General features: G+C 35.6%; 2 protein-coding genes across 2 annotated transcripts; one reads left to right on the top strand and one right to left on the bottom strand.

Annotated features, from left to right (window-relative positions):
- Positions 1 to 3,647: 3,647 nt before the first annotated feature.
- Positions 3,648 to 9,176, bottom strand: c7h3orf38 (chromosome 7 C3orf38 homolog). The gene is made up of 4 exons (XM_028022950.1): positions 8,985 to 9,176; positions 8,576 to 8,751; positions 5,404 to 5,612; positions 3,648 to 5,329 (listed from the first exon to the last, which is right to left on the bottom strand). Exons 1-4 carry the CDS (start codon positions 9,115 to 9,117, stop codon positions 4,966 to 4,968), a joined length of 882 nt encoding a protein of 293 aa, XP_027878751.1. The 5' UTR covers positions 9,118 to 9,176; the 3' UTR covers positions 3,648 to 4,965.
- A 1,220-nt stretch (positions 9,177 to 10,396) lies between these two features.
- Positions 10,397 to 19,000, top strand: LOC114148036 (uncharacterized). Its single transcript, XM_028022949.1, has 11 exons — positions 10,397 to 10,597; positions 11,561 to 11,800; positions 11,942 to 12,059; positions 12,857 to 13,009; positions 13,125 to 13,319; positions 14,448 to 14,521; positions 14,754 to 14,951; positions 15,245 to 15,382; positions 15,476 to 15,565; positions 15,673 to 15,816; positions 15,886 to 19,000. Exons 2-11 carry the CDS (start codon positions 11,561 to 11,563, stop codon positions 16,012 to 16,014), a joined length of 1,479 nt encoding a protein of 492 aa, XP_027878750.1. The 5' UTR covers positions 10,397 to 10,597; the 3' UTR covers positions 16,015 to 19,000.
- The last annotated feature ends 1,960 nt before the right edge of the window (positions 19,001 to 20,960 follow it).

Raw genomic sequence — 20,960 nt, 5'->3', positions numbered from 1 at the left:
TGGATAATGCAGCGCCTGGAGAACGTTGTGCTAAAGCTGCCTCTCACACCCTCAGCATCGCAGATAAATTACTGACACTTTGGTAACTTGTGAAATGCGCACTCTTGTGCTTACGGAAGCCAACAGTTTAACATGTCCGTCTTTAAGAAGCCCCATTACTTTAATGGAGGACAATTCAAGCATGAAAAATTTACAGTTTTCCTCACGGACTTGGCCAGATAGAGATTGCCTGCTAACATCAGCTCACTGAGATCCCTCTTATAAATTGATGGGTTTCCTCAATAGTGTTAAAAGGTTTTTTTCTTTATTTTCTGTCTCCTTTTTTATGGATAGGGATCAAAGAGGTTGTTGTCTATGGTGCAGTTTGTCTGCCCTCTTGTGGCATCATGTTGTCAAAGGGTCACATCAAGCTGACTCACTGTTGGCACGACACTAATATTAAACAAATCTGTCTGTTTATACCTTTACATGTCAAATTTTTAACATTAAACAGTAAATGTCTATACACTGATGAAACAACTCATTGTACAATAAATGAAAGCTCTATATTTTAGAAACTGGATTTTTTTTAGACATATATATATACTGCTCAAAAAAATAAAGGGAACACTTTAAGTGTTAAACACCTGTTTAAGTGTTCCCTTTATTTTTTTGAGCAGTGTATATTGAACAGTTGTACTGTAAGCATATTTACATTAATAAAACTGGTTAACAGTTATTTACAGAAGTCTCAAATGTAAAATCTTAATTAGTGAATCATTCTAGTTAATTCAAATCTAAATTACGTTAGAAATTTAACGGTTTCTGTTTTCGTCAACATAGAAATGAGGAGAACTACAAAAAACAAAACTGATAAACTGAACCACAAAATATACCTGTATACCTAGCGAATCATAGCTCAAGCATGCCTTTTAACAACAGTTTTTAAATACAATACTTAATATTTTAAGGCCTTATTTACTGTATTAAATATGCTAAAAAAAACTAAATTGCTACTAGACATCAAAAGTAAACCACTTTGTACTGACAAAGTGTAACCTTCTGAATTCCACATAATATTCAAACTGACATAATATGACTTGATGTTCCCATCTGTGCCATTTTCTGACATTTAGACCTGTGTAACATACAAAGCATGCTAAGATGGAAAACAATGTTTAACAGTAGAAACTCCCTAAAATACCAGAAACATAGTTCAACATCTGACTCTGTTATATTTACAGTCATGGAAAAATGAAAGTAGAACACTTTAGAGGGTTTAAAATATTTCATGTGCTATAAATATACTGTATATATATATTCTACTTCGCTTTTTGATATCTTTCCTCCACCTAGGATGTTTTCACTTTTTACTATGACTATGTTGCGTGGTTTGATACCCCCAAATTGATTTTCTGTGTACTTGGTAGATGCTAATAGTAGAGGCATTATTCATACAAAATTTATTATTTTTCTTCGATTAAAAGACCATTTTTTTTCTAACTACTATTTCAGCCATGTTAAAATGTTAAATAGTAAATATATAAAAGTATTAGACTGTCGGCATAAAGTGTTTGATAACATCCTCTCACTAATGGGGATATTTTTTACATCAAATCAGACTAAAATCAAAGTGAAAAGCAGAAAAATATAGTTTTTAAAATTAACCATCCTCTTTCCATGATTCAACACCCTCAGCCTATTTCAAAGAGACATGAGTGTAAGTTTTAGGCACGTTTTTTAACGAGAAACACACTTCCCTATTAGGGGAAAGAAGAAAAAAAAATAATAATCTGAAGACAAAACCATGACCAGACGCCACTGCTGTGGTATTTTCAAATCTGTGCGTCAGCGCTGTGCCCATGCTCCAAACCGCTTATTAAAACTAAGAGAAGCCAAGTGCCATGAAGACAGAATGCAAGCAGCATGTTATTCTTTCGAAGAGGTGAACAGGCTGAGATCAATGGCGGCAGCGGTTTCCTCTCACCACAACTATGGTGCTGTAAAGAACAAGGAGGCGTGTGGCTCAGACCCACAGAGTAACAGAAATTAACTATTCCAGGGCCCTTTAAATTAGGCTGCCAAGAATAATTTCCCACATGTAACAGTTCCCACAAAAGCCACAGAGGCATGCTGGCATACTGTACTCTCCACAGACCATGCATGCCCTCCCTGGGGTGACTCAAGAGAATCAATAAAAGTTCAGTGCTGCTGCATCAATAAAGAATTATGAAAAAGCTTGTGAAATAAAGATGATTGTTTGTGTTACTACATTGGTATATGTAGCTAACTGCCTTCCTAGCAATATTTTGAATTCATCTAATTAATAAATAGGCTGCATCTGTGTCATTCAATTAGTTGACCATGGACGTTGCAACATCATTCAATGGGAGTGATTTTCTTTAAAAGGAAAGGGGAAGCTGGTCAGAGTTGATGGAAAAACAGAGGGAGCCAAATAGAGGACAAGAAAACCAGACGTTCAAAAATGCTTTCCATCCAAGCCGGATCTATGCTGGGAAAACTTCACATATCTAAATGTCCAAATCTGGTAGAAAATTACCCCTCCCAAAATCTACTGCTTTAAATAAAAGCAACTGGTGGTTTTTAGACGGCATTGACTCAGAGGGATGAATGCTAATATAGACCAAGTCATTCAGTTTTATTTGGGGGGGGAAATAATGTGTCATTTCCATCTCACTTTCACAATTATGCACTGCTTTGTGTTGGTTTATGACATAAACCTACGTCATAGAACTTTGAGGTTTGTAATGCAGAAAAAATGTAAAAAGACTTTAGGGTTAAGAAGTTTCACAAGACTCCGTAAATGTTATATGGTGTGACTAACATGTAACACAGAAAAAAGTGTGATTGGAATACTTTTTTAATTCCAAGATTAATTATTTGACTTCAATTCCTCAAATGATGATTACTCAGCTGTTGTTCCATTAAAAAGTCGGTGTTAATGATGATGAGCTGGAGCATCCCCTGCCTCCTCCTACATGTATGACCCATTTACACCAGATTCAAGTGTGACGTCATGTCTATTGCACCATGTGTGTTGACAACTGAGATAACCCAGCCCAACAAATTTGGGATCTGAGTTATTAGCAGGCTCTGTACCAAGAACAAAATATGATACCTGGTGTAATTGGGTCATGATTTTAACCCTCACATTCCTGACATTTCTCTCTTACGTTTCAACATCTTGTGTTATTAGTTGACATTTCTAGAAGTTACTCATTTTAGCTGCTGATAATTTGGCTTCTTTCATTTATGTTACGTGTGTTATCTGGCACATAATAGTTTCTCTTCCCAAGCACAGTAATCTATTGTTTTGGTTAATAAAGTTACTTTACTTTTACCACAAAACTGTTATATTACAGCAACAAAGACTGCTCCTGTAAGGGAAACAGCAGAACACATTAATTGATTAAAAACAAAATTCCAAACACATTAATCTTGGTCCTAAGACTGTAGCTCACATACCTTCAGAAAACCACAAAACAAATTACTTCAGTAAGTGCTGCAGTACTAGAAGTCAGAACTCTAGTTAGCAAAACACGTAAAATGAAGCATCATGAGGATCTATGGCGATGTTAAAGACAAACACTGTCAAACTTAGCAAAATAATGTGTTATATCTTTCAGTTTAAATATTCCCCTTCTTTATGTAGTCTCTTACAACTTTATTGAAAAATTTTGAACTGTTAAACATTTTTTGCATTACAATACAACTGCAAACATTTTAGATATTTGCATATTTCACTTTCAAACAGTTTGTGGCAGAATAATGCACCATATCACATTTTTGTGAATTAGATACATATTTTACATGGATTTAAAAACAATGTTTTGCAGTTGTATTTAGCCTGCTGATTTGTTTGTAAACTCACCTTTGGCTGCAATTGTAGCTGCAAATATTTTGGGGTATGTTTCTATCAGCTTTGCACACAATTATTCACATAGTTATTTTTTTTTACAAAATGTCTTAAGCATAATAGGCTTGAGTTTAGACCATATGTAAAACAACAATTTTCCTACCTTAGGAAAAAAAAAATATCAGCTGTATTTAGATCTAGGCTAGTCTAACACATGAATATGTTTAGTTTTCTTTTTCAGGTTGAAGGAGAAACTCTGCTCCAGTCCTCACTCTTTTGAAGTCTCTGACAGGTTTCTATTCTAAATTTTATTGGCTATCTACTGCAAATGGTTGCTCTAAAATGTACCTCAACAATAAGACTTCTACCTATTATAGAAATCAAATAAAAAATCTTAAAATGACAGTTTGGTAAAGAATGTGATTCCTCAAAGATGCTTTTCAGAGAAATATTTGATGAAAATATTTTAAAACTTGCCTACATATCTGGCACACCTACTACAGTCCTTTGCATTAGTCCACTTAATTTATTTCTGTTTATATGTATGCCCAACAGAAGATCAATAATCATGGGATAACCTTTACTCATCAAAAGAAAGCAACATAAATTTTATTACATTATAATCAGTTTTGCCTGGGATTGCAATGTCATTGAGACAAAACTAATAATCAAATTTGTAGCACTTACTTCTAATTGCAGTATAAATGTACACAAGTCAACTCCCTCTTGTATATTACATATTTACAAAGGTATATTCAAGAGTGCATCCACAGAATATATTATCTGACAGCACAAGCTGTCAGATAACATTGCAGCAACATGACATTTACTTAGTAAAAGCTTCTAGCAGGAGAGCAACAGAATTGCTGCATTTGTAAAAGCAAAGAAATACTCTAAAGGAAATGTAAAAATTTGTCATGCCTCGATTTGCATTAACTAAGCAAAACGTTCCTCTCCCCCAACCCAAATTCAGTATCTGAATTCAGTATCAGTATCAGAATCTGTTCAGGCAACTCAGCTAAGTGTGTATTAAAGTATGCACACCCCATCAAGTAAAACATCCCTGGGTAAAAAAGTGTAAAAGATATCCAGTGTTATGATGACTGCTATCAGCTGCAAAGAAGCTGCAGTTCACTGGAGTTGTAGTTTAAAGCAGGAGCTGCTACCTCTGTTCCTCCAATGGCATCCTGTCCTCTGATCTTTAGGTTGACAAACTTTATCTTCCAGCTGTTTTCATCCAGGGGTGAGCGGATGAGGCCGAATATCTGCTCGAAAATGCCAAGACAGGACTGGTCTCTGTGGATGGTCCCAGCCACACCCACCAGAACCAAGCCATGGGGGGAGGCCACTGCCCTGAGGCCGTGAGGGTCCAGGTTAGGACTGAAGACAAGGTACTCTCTACTGGTCAGGGCCAAGAGACGAAGGCTGACCAGTTCAGCCCCTTGGAACTCCTCCATCTGCTCAGTCGTAGCTCTGAAAAACACACAATAATCAATTTCCTTTAAAACAGACATCTTTTTTCCTCCCCATTGGTTTAATATTCCTACCTGGAAAGAAGCCGTAGTTTCACATCTGGCCAGAAATGCTGTGGCCCCCAGTCTTGAGGCTGTTGGCCCAGTGAAGGATTCTGACTGTTCAAGAGCTGAAAGAACCACTGGCAGAACTGCTGTCCCAGAATCAGTGGATCAAAGCCAACCTGGGTTTTTATATCATTGGAATCAGATGTTGTAGGCTGTTGCTGCTTGGCTTCATCCACCTTTAATGAGTAGCAGAATTTAGTCATACACCACACTTTATGCAGCAATACATACTTCAACTGTCAACTCTTTCTGTAAAAGAGACATTCAAAATAAAATAAAAAAACAATAAAATTTGTGACTATAGGGATTTCTTTGGAGACAAAACAGGAATCAAAGTGTCTAATTATACAATGTAATTAATATACAATAAAAAATATATTAGAATTATATTATTTCAAAGGTCACAATTGGTATGGTATTTAGCAAGAAATCAATGTTTAAAATACAAGTATACACACTTCAGACACTTTTTTTCTCATCACAGTTGTCATTTCGGCAGACATGTTACAGTGTGGGAAATTCACGCCCCCTGAACTTTTCCACCCTGATATGTTACAACAAAATACTTTATTGTACTTCAGTTAGATTTTTTTAGTACATAGGGTCCAGCTAAAAGTAATTTAAATCCTTAAAGGTTTGCTAGAGAACATCTTTTGGAGCACTCTTCAACACACTGTTCAAAAATATAAAGAATATGGTAGACATACAAACATAATACGAACGTTGAATGCTATTTATTAATTGTTAAGGATAATTTTAGTTAGACTGTGTCTTTTATTGTTACTCAATGTTAGTAACGCCCTGTCTTGTATCACTGTGGGATAGTGAGAAATGTCATTTCGATTCCCTTGTATGTCTGGACATGTAAGAGGAATTGACAATAAAGCTGATTGATTGATTGATCCAACTAAAATGACAGACCAGGAAAGGAGAGCATGAATCAGTGAAGGAACCAAAAGACCCAGATTACGTCTGGAAGAGCTGCTAAGATCCACAGCTCAGGTGGGACAATCTGTAGACATAACTCTCAGTTCTGCAAACCATAAACCTGGCCTTTATTGATGAATAGCAAGAAGAAAGTCATTCAGATATTCAATATGTGTTTCAAGTTTGCCACAGCTTATGGAAGGGAAACAGCAACATATGAGGGAAAGTGCATTGGTCAAATACGTAGATGTTTCAATGGTAAGTCAAGAATACACAACCAGTGCTAGAGTGGAATGTCTAGATAAAAACTTAATGTTGCAGTCAAAGTGGCTATGTTATTTTCCTAGACACACTCCATTTAATCTGACTTTGTGAAGAGGACAAGGCATACATTTTTAGATGCGTAGTTGCAAAAACGTTTCAGTGGGTATTAATACTTCTGCAAGAAACAATAGTTAATGAGTCTCAGAAAATGTTAGATTTTTCATAGCTGAATGGAATATATATTTTCTTTCGAAGTAGAGTTCTGTAAAACAATTGTTAATAGATAGTAGGGGATAGATGTTTTACTAAAGTGAGTGATGAGGGGGATGTTCTTTTACAGGGATTGAATCCCTTAATAGAGTCTTTTAAAAAATGTCAAACTAACAATGTTTGACTGTTGACTTTCATATGTGAAATAGAATATGTCCCCCTTTTATATAAACTCAAATACATACAGTTTATCTATCTAGCTTCAGATATGAAGCTGTTGTTTCAGTGACTCTCATACTGAGTCTCTGTATGAGATTCTTGGCATATAACTTAATATGTTATTTTTGTGGTATTTAGGCAAATATTTACAGCCAAAAATGTGTAACATTATCCAATTTCTTTTTATTCACAAGAGCATTTATTTTTTTACTGCTACTTAAATAACCTGAAGTAACACACACACACACACACACACACTGTATAGGGTATATACAGTACAGACCAAAAGTTTGGACACACCTTTTAATTGAATGAGTTTCCTTTATTTTCATGACTATTGACATTGTAGATTCACACTGAAGGCATCAAAACTATGAATAACACATGTGGAAATATGCACTAAACAAAAAAGTGTAAAACAACTGAAAATACCCCTTATATTCTAGTTTCTTCAAAGTAGCAACCTTTTGCTGTGATTACTGCTTTGCACACACTCTGCATTTTCTTGATGTGCTTCAGAGGTAGTCACCTGAAATGGTTTTCACTTCATAGGTGTGTCCTGTCAGGTTAATAAGTGGGATTTCTTGCTTTATAAATAGTCATGAAAATAAAGAAAACCCATTGAATTAGAAGGTGTGTCCAAACCTTTGGTCTGTACTGTATATGCATACATACACACATATATATATAACATCAATTGTTCTGTCATTGCTCTGAAATTGTTTCTTTTTATTATTGTATTTTATTTAATGTATAGGTGCAGAAGCTGTTGGACTGACCTTAACCACCTATTTGAATTTTTCTCTTGTTAGGTATGTATCAATTTTTTCATACAAAGTGTGATGGTCTTTGAATGTAAATTTAAAAGACCATAGAAAGGGATTGAGGTTTAAACTAAAGTGAGTGATGAAAGAGAGAGATGTTTTTTTACATATAGCAGATATACATTTTTCCTTTACTAAACATGTATATGTTAAAGACTACTTATAAAGATTATTGTGAATTTGTGTGAAATACCATACCACAATACAATCACACTGAACTCATCTCCTTTTTCTTCGTTCAGTTTGTAACTGTGGCGCAGAAGCTGCTGGACTGATGTTAACTTCCAATTTCACTTTTTCTTTTGTTAAAATAAATACTGTAAGCTTAGGTGTGTCTGTGGTGAAATCAACATACTGGATCTGAAATTAATAAATTAGAACTACATAAACATTTTATAATTTGATGATTTTGTCTGTTCCGAAAGTCAGAGAAAAGTGCTGTAGGGTTGTTTCAAGCAGCTCACAGGTAGCACATAGCAACATGTAGATAATTTGAAATTTAATGGACTATCCAAACTGAACATAAATTAATTAAAAACTCAAATTGCAACTTATTTCAATCATTTATTAAATGCGTCAGAGCTTTTACTAACCGTCTTAGGTGCAAAAGTGGCGTAATGTTTTAAATCACACTCATTAAACTACGACTGTATAACCATGGAAACAGAATAGCATCTCATGGTACCCTGCCCTACCGTTACTGAAGACCACAGCTCCAGGGTCCTCTTTATCAGCTGGTGTTTCTCGCTAGTTGGCGGCATTGTCAGCCCTTCTTTGACGAGGTATTTAAATATGAGGTCGCGGTGAACCTTTCTCCTTCTGAGAAGCTCCTCTGCACTTTTGGAGAAACTCAGAATTGTTTCCATAGCCTCTGTATGTAAAATTAAAAATGTGTAAGCAAACAGCAAACAAACAAACAAAAAAAAAAACATGTATGTTTTTGTTTTCTCTGGTGTTTTCGCATGCCAAAATATATTCTGTTGTTTTAGGTAAAGGTATACAATAATTATCCAAATTTACGACATTTTTAAGATCACTATTAAGATTTTGAAGAGCTTTAGGAATAATCCAGGAAGAGTAGTCCTTTTTAGACTGAAGTCTTACCTGTCACGTTTTCCACGACAATCATCTTATTTGTAACCGTGTCACTAAGTGACCTTAAGTCGACATCTGTCATCGAGCTCAATATCTTTTTAAAGCCAACACGCTCCGTTTCTGAAAGCCCAGACATTATCATAACCAAAATGTTGGGCTTTTCGCCCTTATGTGCACTGCTTGGAAATGCGTCCGTACAGAAACATTTACTTCACTGTCACTGTTCCTCCCATAACAAATATTTTTATGGTTGTGCTGGTGCTGTTTGTTTTTTTAGTTAATTTATCCTATGTTTATACCCCAGGTATAATTATTATTTCAAAATTTACTTCACGTGTTCATATGATTCCCTGTTGTGTATACATGAGTGTTGTTTTTGAAAAGACCGTTGTAGGAATCCGAGTTCAAGTAAATGCGTCATGAAGGATAATTTGCGTTCCTTGTTGCTTGTCGAACTTTTAGCATTTTCCATCTTATTATGTGTTCTTTTCAAATGTAATATCTATCGTTGTTATGACAAGAAATTTGGTCCTAACTAATTTCTTTGACTGCAAAGTTAATTATATCATATTGATACCGTGCATTGATAATCATGGTCAAACTTAAAAGAAAAGTACAAAAGTTCCAAGTTTATAATGAGCCTCTGAAGGTATCATCAGAAGACAGGCGAAATGAGGAAGGACGACTCCGGAGCGTCCGGTCCGCATTGGAATGGTCTGACATATTGTAGCCATATTGTGAGTGTCATTCTTTTATTTTTAACAGATTATTTAAAGAGTGTCGGATAGTAAGCCTCTTACAAGATATTGGTGACATTGTGGATATCTTTTTTTATTTCATTTTTCCCTGAACAACTTTATTATTATTATTTATTTATTTGTAGTAGTAGTAGCAGTAGTATAATTAATATTAAAGTGAGGTTTAGCAGTGATTGTACTATCATAGTAGTGATAGTACTTTTTATCATCATTGTTAAACATGATTGTTGGAGATCAGCCTCCAATGACCCTGCAAGCGGTAGCTATGAGTCTATAGCTACCGTATGTCTCATACATGTTTACATTTTTAATTTAAAAAAAATTAGCTAAGCCATCAAACAGTTCGGCATTTTTTCATAGGGATTCCACGCTATATTTCAAGGCAGTTGAATCATATGGTGTGTGCTGTATTGCTGGTCTCTCAGTCTCTGTTTATATATATATATATATATATATATATATATATATATATATATATATATTTTTTTTTTTTTTTTTTTTTTTTTTCCCCCAAAATTTGACGCTTTTGTTTCAACGACTTCTTTCAGCAAAAGTTAAACGAAAACATCGCATTTTTCCATGATTATATTGGTGATTTGTGAGAACATGCCACTCATAATATGGCGGACACGTCGACGTACTGTTTTCGCTTGGCAACGAAGCCAATGCGGCGTCTGCTCGGGAACTAGCAAGCAAAAAGCCTGCGGAAAGGGCGGTGCGCCGTCAGGGCAGGAAGAAAGTGTCTTAGTTTGAGCTACAAATACTTATTATTTAGTATGGTTTAGCTAACGTTGTTTAATACGGATTAATTGTGCAGTTTTATACCATACTTCTGTGTTGACCATAGCAGGGAAACCAAGAAAGGTAACGTACTTCTATCGTTTACTAATAAGTCATACGCTTGTCATTCAATAATTTAACTCTGCAATAAGGACATATTTATGTACAAGGATCGGAAACTAACATTTTCATTTTATATCTGCTGATTTTGCAGGTAATATACTAACGTTGCCGCAATGTAAACAACAATTAGGGAATTTAATTTAAAGGCGCGTTATATTGGAATATAAAATATATTTTCATTTGTGATATATTTTTACATAAAGTGTTTGTTTTATTTAAAGCTCTTTATTAGAGGGTTAGTGGTGATGTTGTTGCATAAAAACTTACATTCCAAAAAGAGGGGAAAAAAGAAAACGTTTTGAGAACATGCGTTTTATAGTGGTTCAGTCCTGGACATCGGACCCCATTTACACAGTCGAATCATTATAAAGATCCTGCGTGCAACTCTTGTTAGTTTAAGTAACGAGGAACTAATTTACCCAATCATAACTTTGTAACATGTTTTCGACACAGAAATGTCCAAAAATAGGGAGTAAAAACCTTGTCAAAGATTTGTAAGAAACCGTTTTTTTTTGCGTAGGAGTCTGTCCTGTTTTGTTATCCATTAAATAATTTAGTAAATTATTTACCGGCTTGCCTATGTCTCACACAGGATATTGCACATTTGTACACATGTTGAGTAAATTACCTTTGACACACGAGCCTGGATGCTTTGAAGTTTTTGCTTGTAATGTGACAAACTCTGACAAACATATCTTGTAGCATGCTTTTGCCAGGCACTGTAGATAGCATGCAGAGAACAAAGCTTCAAGGAGATTATATAGGATTAAGGATTATAAATCCACCTTTCTAAACCAGAGATTGTAATTTATTTAGGACCAGATGTGTATACAGTATGTGACATGTATAAAGAGACCCTAAGATAAGATAAAAATACCTTTGCACCTATTTGATAAATTGTAAATCTTCTTATTTCTGTTGCAGATGGAGGGTTTTAAGAGCAGTGCTCTTGGCCGGGTAACGGTATACTCTATCCAGGGATGTCCGCATTGTGTACAGGCTAAAGCTACCCTCAGGTCCTTGGGAGTACCAGTATGTGAAGTGGATGTTGGCCTTCATTCAGAGCTAAGAGTGAAACTGAAGGAGCTTACAGGACGCAGCACCGTACCTCAAATTTTCTTTAATAACATCCATGTTGGGGGCAACGATGATCTCCAAAAACTGGTAAGTAGAACAAACATCTAATGATTATATACAGTAGATCTAATTCTATGATCACAAGAATTGCTCTTTTATGTAGCTCTTTATTAAGGAAGAACATGCAAAAGTCCAACTTGGCTCACTTGATGTGTTTTACAATCACAGGCTACTGAGGAGCTTCAAAGACTGGTGACTCTGGTTAAAGAAGAGCCTCTTTCAGCAAATGCCCCACCGTTACCAGAAAGTAATCCATTTGAGGCGCCAGATGAGGAGATTGATGGACGTAAGCAACTTACTATCAATTTATTTGGTGCTTTTGGGATTATTGTTTAACCAAAACAGCATTCTGTTGCAATTATGGGCTTTTTCCTTAATGCTTGGTGTGTTGAAATATTGATACACAATGCTTTCATATTTTTCCGAAGTGTAAGAAATAAGTTAAGTACCAAAATCTGTGTCAGGTTTGTAAAAGCAAAAGGATAACTGTTTCAGGAGACACATTTTGCTGAGTCACCTCTGTTTGAGAACGAGTCTAAATCAGTCAGTTGTTATGAAATAGTGCGAGCTGATGGGAAGGACATGGTGGTATTTTTACGTAACAGCAGCAGTGTTTGTGTGAGGGATTTTTTTCGAGGCCAGACTTGGCTGTGCTTGTTAGCGGTGAGACAGGATATTTAATTCTATAAATGAGGCCTGTAGCACCTGGCTGCTGAAGGGGAGCCATTTAAATCTTTGAATTAGGTATCCAACAGCGTAAATAGTCTTTTCATTATGGCACCACCAGCAAAGTTACTCAGATAAATGAAGCTTCCTTCGGGATTTAAGTTTGCATTCCTAATTACTATGATATTGCATTTTATGAAATTGCTCTTTTGAATTTCTCTTTGTCATCTACGTTTTTTTTAAACCTAAAACACAATAAAATCAACAAATTCTAATGATGTGTTTTCCACCTGACACTAAGCTGAGATTGTTCATAGGAAACAGGCTTGCACAGAAGCCTTCATTCCTTATAAGATATAGCTTCAGACATCTGTTTCTGTGTGTTCGTAAATGGCTTTGGGATGTTGCCATTCACAGAACTCAGAGGTGAGAGAGATGAGTTTGCAGACTTGGTAGAGGACCTGAAGCATGCTGGTGTGATTGGCTCTCAGAGGAGGGGACTGACCTTATACAAAAACAGCTTCTCAGGCATTCAGCTGGTTGACTGGCTGCAAACAAAAAAGGGCATGGGTAAGTTGGGCAATAGAGATTTCTGACGTGCAACATGAAAACAATGAACTCAAAGTCGAAACACTTGTTTAAGTCAAACTCTGTCAGCTCTTCACCGTGGACATGTCTGTGCTAGACAGGGCTGAGGCCTGTAATACGGGCCAGACACTGCTGCAGAAGAAGTTCATGGTCAGTGTGGGAGGTATTGGACAGGAGGATGGGTGTTTTGGAGAAGGAAAAGAAACCATGGACACACTATACAGGCTGCTGGAGGATGACCTTCATTCACCTTTGAATGGAGGACAGACAGCCGCCTATACTCCGAAACAGGGTAGGTCAGGAGAGGACCAGGATCTTGGCATACACACTTTGCTTTCTGAATTGGTGCAGATTCAGATTACTAACTCTCAACTTTCTCTAATGCTTGTCTTTTGCTGCTGGCTTTGGTGTGTGATCCTTTTGGGTTCACTTAGGTTTGTGTGCTATGCATCGGATGTTTGGGATGGTGAAAGTTAAAGCAGTAGTTACTGACACATCTAATATTGACTTGCCGGAGAAATTAGTCAATTAGCCACTTGTGAAATGTTTTTCATGAAGCACCTCAAAATATGTGGAGCTGTGGAACAAATTCATATTCTATCACTCAATTAATACTCATCTGTAAGAAGATTTAACAAAATTATTAATTAATTATTATTATTAACAAAATTTTGCAAAGATTTTGAAAAAGGTTTTTTTTTGAGACATGTATGAGACCAGGCAGTAACAACTCCCGAGTTGTTGAAACTATATAAATAGTACAATTACTATGAGTATGATTTGCTGATCAGGCTTTTCACTTTATATTTTGACTGATTCAGTTATTTTATGCTAAAGACTTATGATTTAGAAACATAAATCAGCTGCAGGATGTTTCACAGAAGTAATAGTTTGAAGTCTAACAAAAAAGAAGGAGGATTATCCACATTTACACATCAAATAGAAGTCTTTTCAAACCTCTGTCTCATGTATTTGCTCTGCTTGCTAAATGAATAAAAAATGATATGTTTGCATTAATCCTAATTTTATAATAAATCATAATTTTGCTGGTGGTGGTGCCATACATTGTTTTGGTTTCTGTGCTGCTATGTATTTATTCATGTATTTGACTGTTGCATGTTTAACCAATGAGTGTCTTATACTGTTCTGCACAGAAAAGTTTATATTCATGGTGTGAGTCAATTTACTTTCTAATAATCTAATTTGTGCCACACAAAGCCTCGCATGACACCAATTGTACGTTTTTGTTAAACATGAAGTTTAGCTTCTATACAGTGAACGTTTTTGTTATGCTATAGTTTAAATAAAATAAAAAAAGTTTTTGCAGCGCATATTTTTGAATGTTTCAATCAAAACACTTGACAAACTTTATATCTGGTATACTGTACGTTTTAACAATCTCGTTCTTTCTGCCTTCTAGCTGCAGAGCTTTCGTTGCTTTTACGAGAGTTGATTCTGAAGTTGTTCTCGGAGCATCTCTCTGCTGATGGCAAGGTAATGTTGTCAGTGCTCCAAGGCTTAATGGTTGTAATATATCAGCATCTGTGCTTTTGGCTGTTTTCTAAGTTCTGTGTATGACCCGTATCATGCACTGTTACAGCAATGAAAGCACAACAGATGCTAATACTCACCATTGTAGTGTATATGTTTCATTTCTTTACATTGTCTGTTTATATTGTTTTGCAAAACATTGCATTTGTCCTCTTTGTTACTCTTGCTACTACAGTCTGTGGATTATAAAGGGATGTCTGTGGACCCAGCCTTTGAACGTTACTGTGAGCTGGCCATTCAGCTCCAGAGGGTGGAGTTGCTCTCACTGAGCCGCGAGGAGAAGCTGGCCTTCTTCATCAACATCTATAACGCCTTAGTCATCCATGGGTACCTGCGCCTGGGGGCCCCTACCAACATGTGGCAGAGATACAAAGTAGGATTACAAAGAAGATGTGCCTCAAAACCTCTACCCCTATATAGATTTTCTTTTTATGAAATATTTATTCACGCTGGGCTTTGCTAGTTCCTTCCCAATACACACAATGCACTGTTTTTTTTTTTTTGAAGCATCAGCCTCTGCAGGTTTTCCACTCTCTACATTATATGTAATGTTTACACTTTTTTCTTAGATTCATAAATATTGTATTTGGCTATTTTCACATGGTATCGCATTTTCTTATATGTGATGCAAGTGTAAATTAATTTGCTTCTGTTTATTTTTTGTAGTTTTTCAACTATGTTAGCTACCTTATTGGAGGTGAAGTCTTCACTTTACAAGACATTGAAAATGGCGTCCTTCGAGGGAACAGAAAGGGAATTGCACAGCTCCGAAAGCCCTTTTCCAAAACAGATCCTCGACTGCAGGTCTCCACGCTCACTCGCTATCAAAAGCCAGTGTAAAATCTTACTCTTGCTTCATCAATGTAACTAAATAGCACTCCTTTTGTCATCCACTAGATGGCGCTTCCAGATGCTGAGCCCCTGATTCACTTTGCTTTGAACTGTGGTGCAAAGGGCTGTCCCCCGATTAAAACCTACACACCTCAGGTATGTAGATGTCAGCTCTTCTTGGTGTCCTACAGTGTGCAGTGATCTGTGTTCATTCTGCGGGATGATCCTGGCAGTAAAAGGAAACATTTCTGATTCAAACACAGGATATAGACAGCCAGCTCCTCATCGCGGCTGAAGCCTTTCTGGAGAACGATGACGCGTGTATGGTTGATTCTGGCAAAAACGAAGTGCGTCTTAGTCAGATATTTAAGTGGTATAAGACTGACTTTGGAGGCACAGATGAAAAGGTACATTTAAATACTTTACGGATACATCTTTTGTTTTCGTTATTTTTTCACGTTCACCTTCTCTTACAGCTGCTGAAGTGGGTGCTAGATCATATGGGTGACTCTCCAAAGAAGACCAGCCTTCAGGATGTCCTTTCTGCTGGGAAAACTAAAGTCAGCTTCCTCCCTTATGACTGGAGCTCCAACAGCGCCCACTGAGCATCCCCACTCTGTGGTTTTACAGCTTCTCATTTTGTCTACTCAGCTATGTGTGCTAGAATCCACCGGGGATGGAAGTTTGCACCAAAATAAGATCCCAACATTTTAGCTGTAAGGACACATTTGCACTGTACATCTGATGCATACTTACACAGTACCCCTATTCTTACTTGAGGGTTTTACCGATAGTTCCCACCCTTGATTATAGGTATCATATAATTTTATGCAGGATGTTAGAATGTGTGGGCTAACTAAAAATTTGCAGACTCAATCCTTTGTACTCCAGCAGGTTCATTATTAGCTTAAATAGTACAATACACATTTTATTTTACTAACAAGTGTTACCTGTCTGCATCAGCAATTCAGGAGTAAAATATTACAACTACGATAAGTCCAGTTTAACACTTTCCACTTTCATCATGTGGTTCATTTAATTCAAATTGAGAAGCCATATCCAACAACAGTGTTTATATTTGCAGAACTGATGTTTTAAATGCATCAGATTTAAATTGATCAAATCTTGTCCTGCATTTTAATGCTACAGATATCTCAAAAATAAAAGAAGTAAATACTTTTAAATACATTATTGATTCTAATGATGTATATTGTATCAAATGAAGGATACCGTAATATTTTTAGACTTGCTTTAAAGAACTTGATTTTCAAACTATGTCAGATGCTGCTGTCAGTTTTTTTGATCAGTTGACTGGCTAAAGATTTGCAGCAAAATGTTGTTTTTTATACCCGTTTCCAGCAGTAACAGTTCGTTCAATCATTTATCAAAAGTTAGAATTTCAAAATTCAATGTTTGGAAAACCAAATAGAAGCTCTCCCAAGTATCTCTAAGTTCAAACTAGAAAACAGCTGTCACCATACATTGTCAAAGTAGCAGGAATCTCCTTTTATTGTGAATACTTGTGCTGCTGATGGAAGCTAGCATATTAACAATTAGCAAATCCCCCTTCTTCACTTGACTATCCGGCTCGCAGCCAGAGCACACTCAGCTCTAGTGTAACATTATTCCCAGAGCCGAGATCCGACTTAAGCAGCGAGTTCAACACAGCATAAGTTTCTTCTTCTTATCCCCATACATGCCTTGATGACCTTCTCTTTGATCCAGGTCTTCCGTTGAAAATTGTAAAAGAGCTACTAATTATTATTTTTTTTTTAAAATAAAGTGACAAAACTTTAGTAAAAAAAAAGTTGGAATGCACTCTGACACTTTGCATGCGGATTGATAACTTTCTATGCGGTTGAGACATGTTTACTATTTTTCCACAGATGATTCAGTGTTGTCCTACACGAAAACATTTAGCTGTGTTTTCGATAAATTTTTGCTGAAACGAAGTCAGTATAACCTCACCAAGAAATGTTCATTACTTAATGAGATGTGTTTGTACTTTAATTTAATGTGTACATTTTAGATTTATTTTCAATGATTTAACTTTTTTAGGTATTTATTCTACAAAATTGCATTTAATGTAATTTTTACTCACCATATAATGTTTTGTTTTTCTTTTCCCTCTGTTTTTTTTTTTTTTTTTTTACTTTGTTATAATTCTTTTGCAATTGGATGCACATACAGTTGTGTTCAAAATAATAGCTTCTCCAAGAAGGTCAAGTTTAAAATTCTGAGAATATTTGTATTCATTGCACACAAATGCATTGATGATACTCCACATTGTATTAAAAAAACAAAACATCACCAAAAACACAAATGTATCAATCAACAGAAAGGACAAAATTATATTTTTTTAGGTCTTAGGTCTGATTACGTTTACAAACTCAAATATTTACTGAACAAATTAAATAACACTGGGCTTCCTTTGTCCCTAAATAAAGCCCAGTTGTTTGCATTCTTTTATTGATTAAACTTCACAATCTTTTCAATTAATGATTCACTTACAATGAATCCGCAGAATGCTTGTCACGATTGCAGAATCTGTTTATTTTTATTACTCCACTTTGCCAACTGGTAAATAATTTGCCATGGAGAAAACTGCTTTCTTCCAAAAACAGTGATCAATTTGGTTGGTGATGTTGGGCTATTTATTTTGAACACAACTCTACAGTACATACGTTATTAAGTTTTCTGATATAATTTATTGTTTCATTTAATTTTCCTCAGGTTAGACCAAAGCTCAAACTGTATGTGGACTCTTTATTTTCAATGCAATGAATGCTGCTTGTGTTGAAGATTTTAAACCAGCTTGGTTTGTCTGCTATACAGAGAATAATTGATTTTTTATTTATTTATTTATTTGAATAACAGTAAGCACAGCCAAAGAAAATGGTTATTTTTGCATGTTATAAATCTGGAATGCCTTTATTGCATGGGATAACGGAAACCCCTCTAACCTTGAATGTTGGCCTACAGCAGAACTGCTTGTCTGTACTTTGTACAATGCCTGTCAACTCACCCTGAAGGGTCTGAAACTGAATTGTGTTGATCGGATGTTGGATAAGCATTGAACCAGCCATTACCCATCAGCATGCTGATGGATAGATAATGTTTGAGAATTCCGTTCAATAAATGAAACTGGGCAGGAAGCCTTGAAGGACAAATAGGACCTCTGGCTTGTTCTGTGATCAGGTGACTGAGGTTACAGGCTACTTACAAAGCAGAAGAAAATTTTTGCAAAGAAAATAAGACAGTGTGTGTTTTTCCTTGTATTGATGTTTTTTGTATATCTTTAAATTACCTCATTTACCAGAACAATGTGATGCAAAAAATCTTTTTAATAAATGATACCAATGTAAAGAAAATTTAATCTTTAATACCCTTTCCAAGGGATTAACAATCATGCAATATGTTAAACAGTAAATATGCAATGCTGAATTAAAAATTTATTTATAAATGTTATCTGACTTTTTCATTTTATAAAATTTACTCTTAGGTAAATGTTGTAATAATTAAAGAAAACAAACATGTTTTGGGATTTTATATTTATACGTCCAATGATTGGTTAAAGGTAACAATTTCTCAGATCTTCTGATGCACCACTATTTTTTCTGCTCTTTTTACATTCTTGAAATGAAATTTCAAATTCTTTAGGCTTTTAAGTTTTAACCTTGACTAGGCAAGTCACTGGTATCAAGAAAATGATTCTACTCTTTTGTAATTTGAACGAGATTCCATAGAATGTGTCTGCATGTTCTCTAGCTGTATTTAGGATAGATTATTGACACTGCTCCTCCTGCATAATATGCCGCTGCACACTGCCAGTCAGCCTCCTGGAGGAAGGCTTCCCCACGTTGGTTTTGCTAGTTGTGGTGTGAAAAGGAGTGCCATGCTTCACCCACATTAACGTAATGCTATTTAATAACTTATCAGCACGATGCCTGTCAAGCAGCTAACAGCCTCTAACAAAAATAGTTCGCCAGCTATCTAATATTAGCTTATAGCACAATAAAAAGTATATTACGTATTTTTTATTCTTTTGGAAATAGTATATTTTTACTTAAGGTCATACAAATCTCATACTAAGAGTGAGCATCACTCACTCTATTGAAGTGAATCAAAGAAAGCACAATTACTGTTTGCATAGATTAACCATTCAGAATATTTCACAATTTGTTTATTTAAAGAAATTGAATCACATCTTAAGAAAAATATATGGATCAATATTACATTTACAAAACAGCTATTAACATTTTTTACATATAAATAAGATTTGAATGCAGTCCTATTGAATCACACCATAAAAAATTAACAGAAAAAAAAAAGTCTTTGTTTTAAGCTCAAAGTGAAATTCTACAAAGTGAGGTCCACAAGTAAGAATCTGAGCCTCAACTTTGAAATAACATCAATTTCTACACCGATTCTGTCTTGGCACAAAGACAACTTGTTTTATTAATAAAAAAAACCTACATTTATTCCTGTTATCAGAAAACTACTCAACAAAAGTTATGACCTTCATGTACAACCATGGAAACACATTGTAGGTCTTTAAAATTTGCTGTATTTGGCAACAGTTGAAGGATTTATCCATGATCTACCCGCCTATCCATGCAGCATGGCGGGGGCGGTTGGTGCCCATCTCCTGTCGTCCTAAGACGAGAGGCGGGACAGTTCACCAGTCCATCACAGGGCGACAGTAACACACAAGACAGACATGCATACACACACTCATACCGAAGGACAGTTTAAAGAAAAAAAAACAGACATGTCTTTTGGATTGTTGGGGAGGAAGCTGGAGTTTTGGAGAAAACCCACACAGAGGGAAAACATGCAAGCTTTTGCAGAAAGAACCCTCTCTGGGATTCAAACCTGGGTCCTTATGTTGCAAGGCAACAGTAACAACAACTGTAATAGTTTAAAAATCTCAGATAAAGACATCAATGATTTTTCAATTTAAAATGGTAATGTTAAGAATGGGGCACAAATTTATGGAAGACATTTTCTTAGCCATTGAATATAATGCCAGTGAGTTAATTAGATTATCAAACCCATAGGTCAACCTTCCAATCAATCTGAATATCAATGAAAATGAATCTTGTTGACTTATGCTGCACTGATGGAGAAATTAATACAAACAGAGCTCTGACCAAATATTGACTGCATGTACAGCACTTTAAAATACACCTACATTCTCAGTATTTGGATATCAAAGTATTAGAAATCTTTTTATTTTAAAATTGTAAATTTCAAATTCTCTGAGAAACTTGTGTTTTGATTAGCTGTAAGCCATAACTGGGAAAATTAACAGAAATGCTTGAAATACAGTACAGACCAAAAGGTTTGGACACACCTTTTAATTCAATGGGTTTCCTTTATTTTCATGACTATTGACATTGTAGATTCACACTGAAGGCATCAAAACTATGAATAACACATGTGGAAATATGCACTAAACAAAAAGTGTAAAACAACTGAAAATACCCTTTATATTCTAGTTTCTTCAAAGTAGCAACCTTTTGCTGTGATTACTGCTTTGCACACACTC

Source organism: Xiphophorus couchianus, chromosome 7, assembly GCF_001444195.1.
Source record: "Xiphophorus couchianus chromosome 7, X_couchianus-1.0, whole genome shotgun sequence".
NCBI lineage: Eukaryota > Metazoa > Chordata > Actinopteri > Cyprinodontiformes > Poeciliidae > Xiphophorus > Xiphophorus couchianus.
This window is presented reverse-complemented; position numbering and strand designations above follow the sequence as displayed.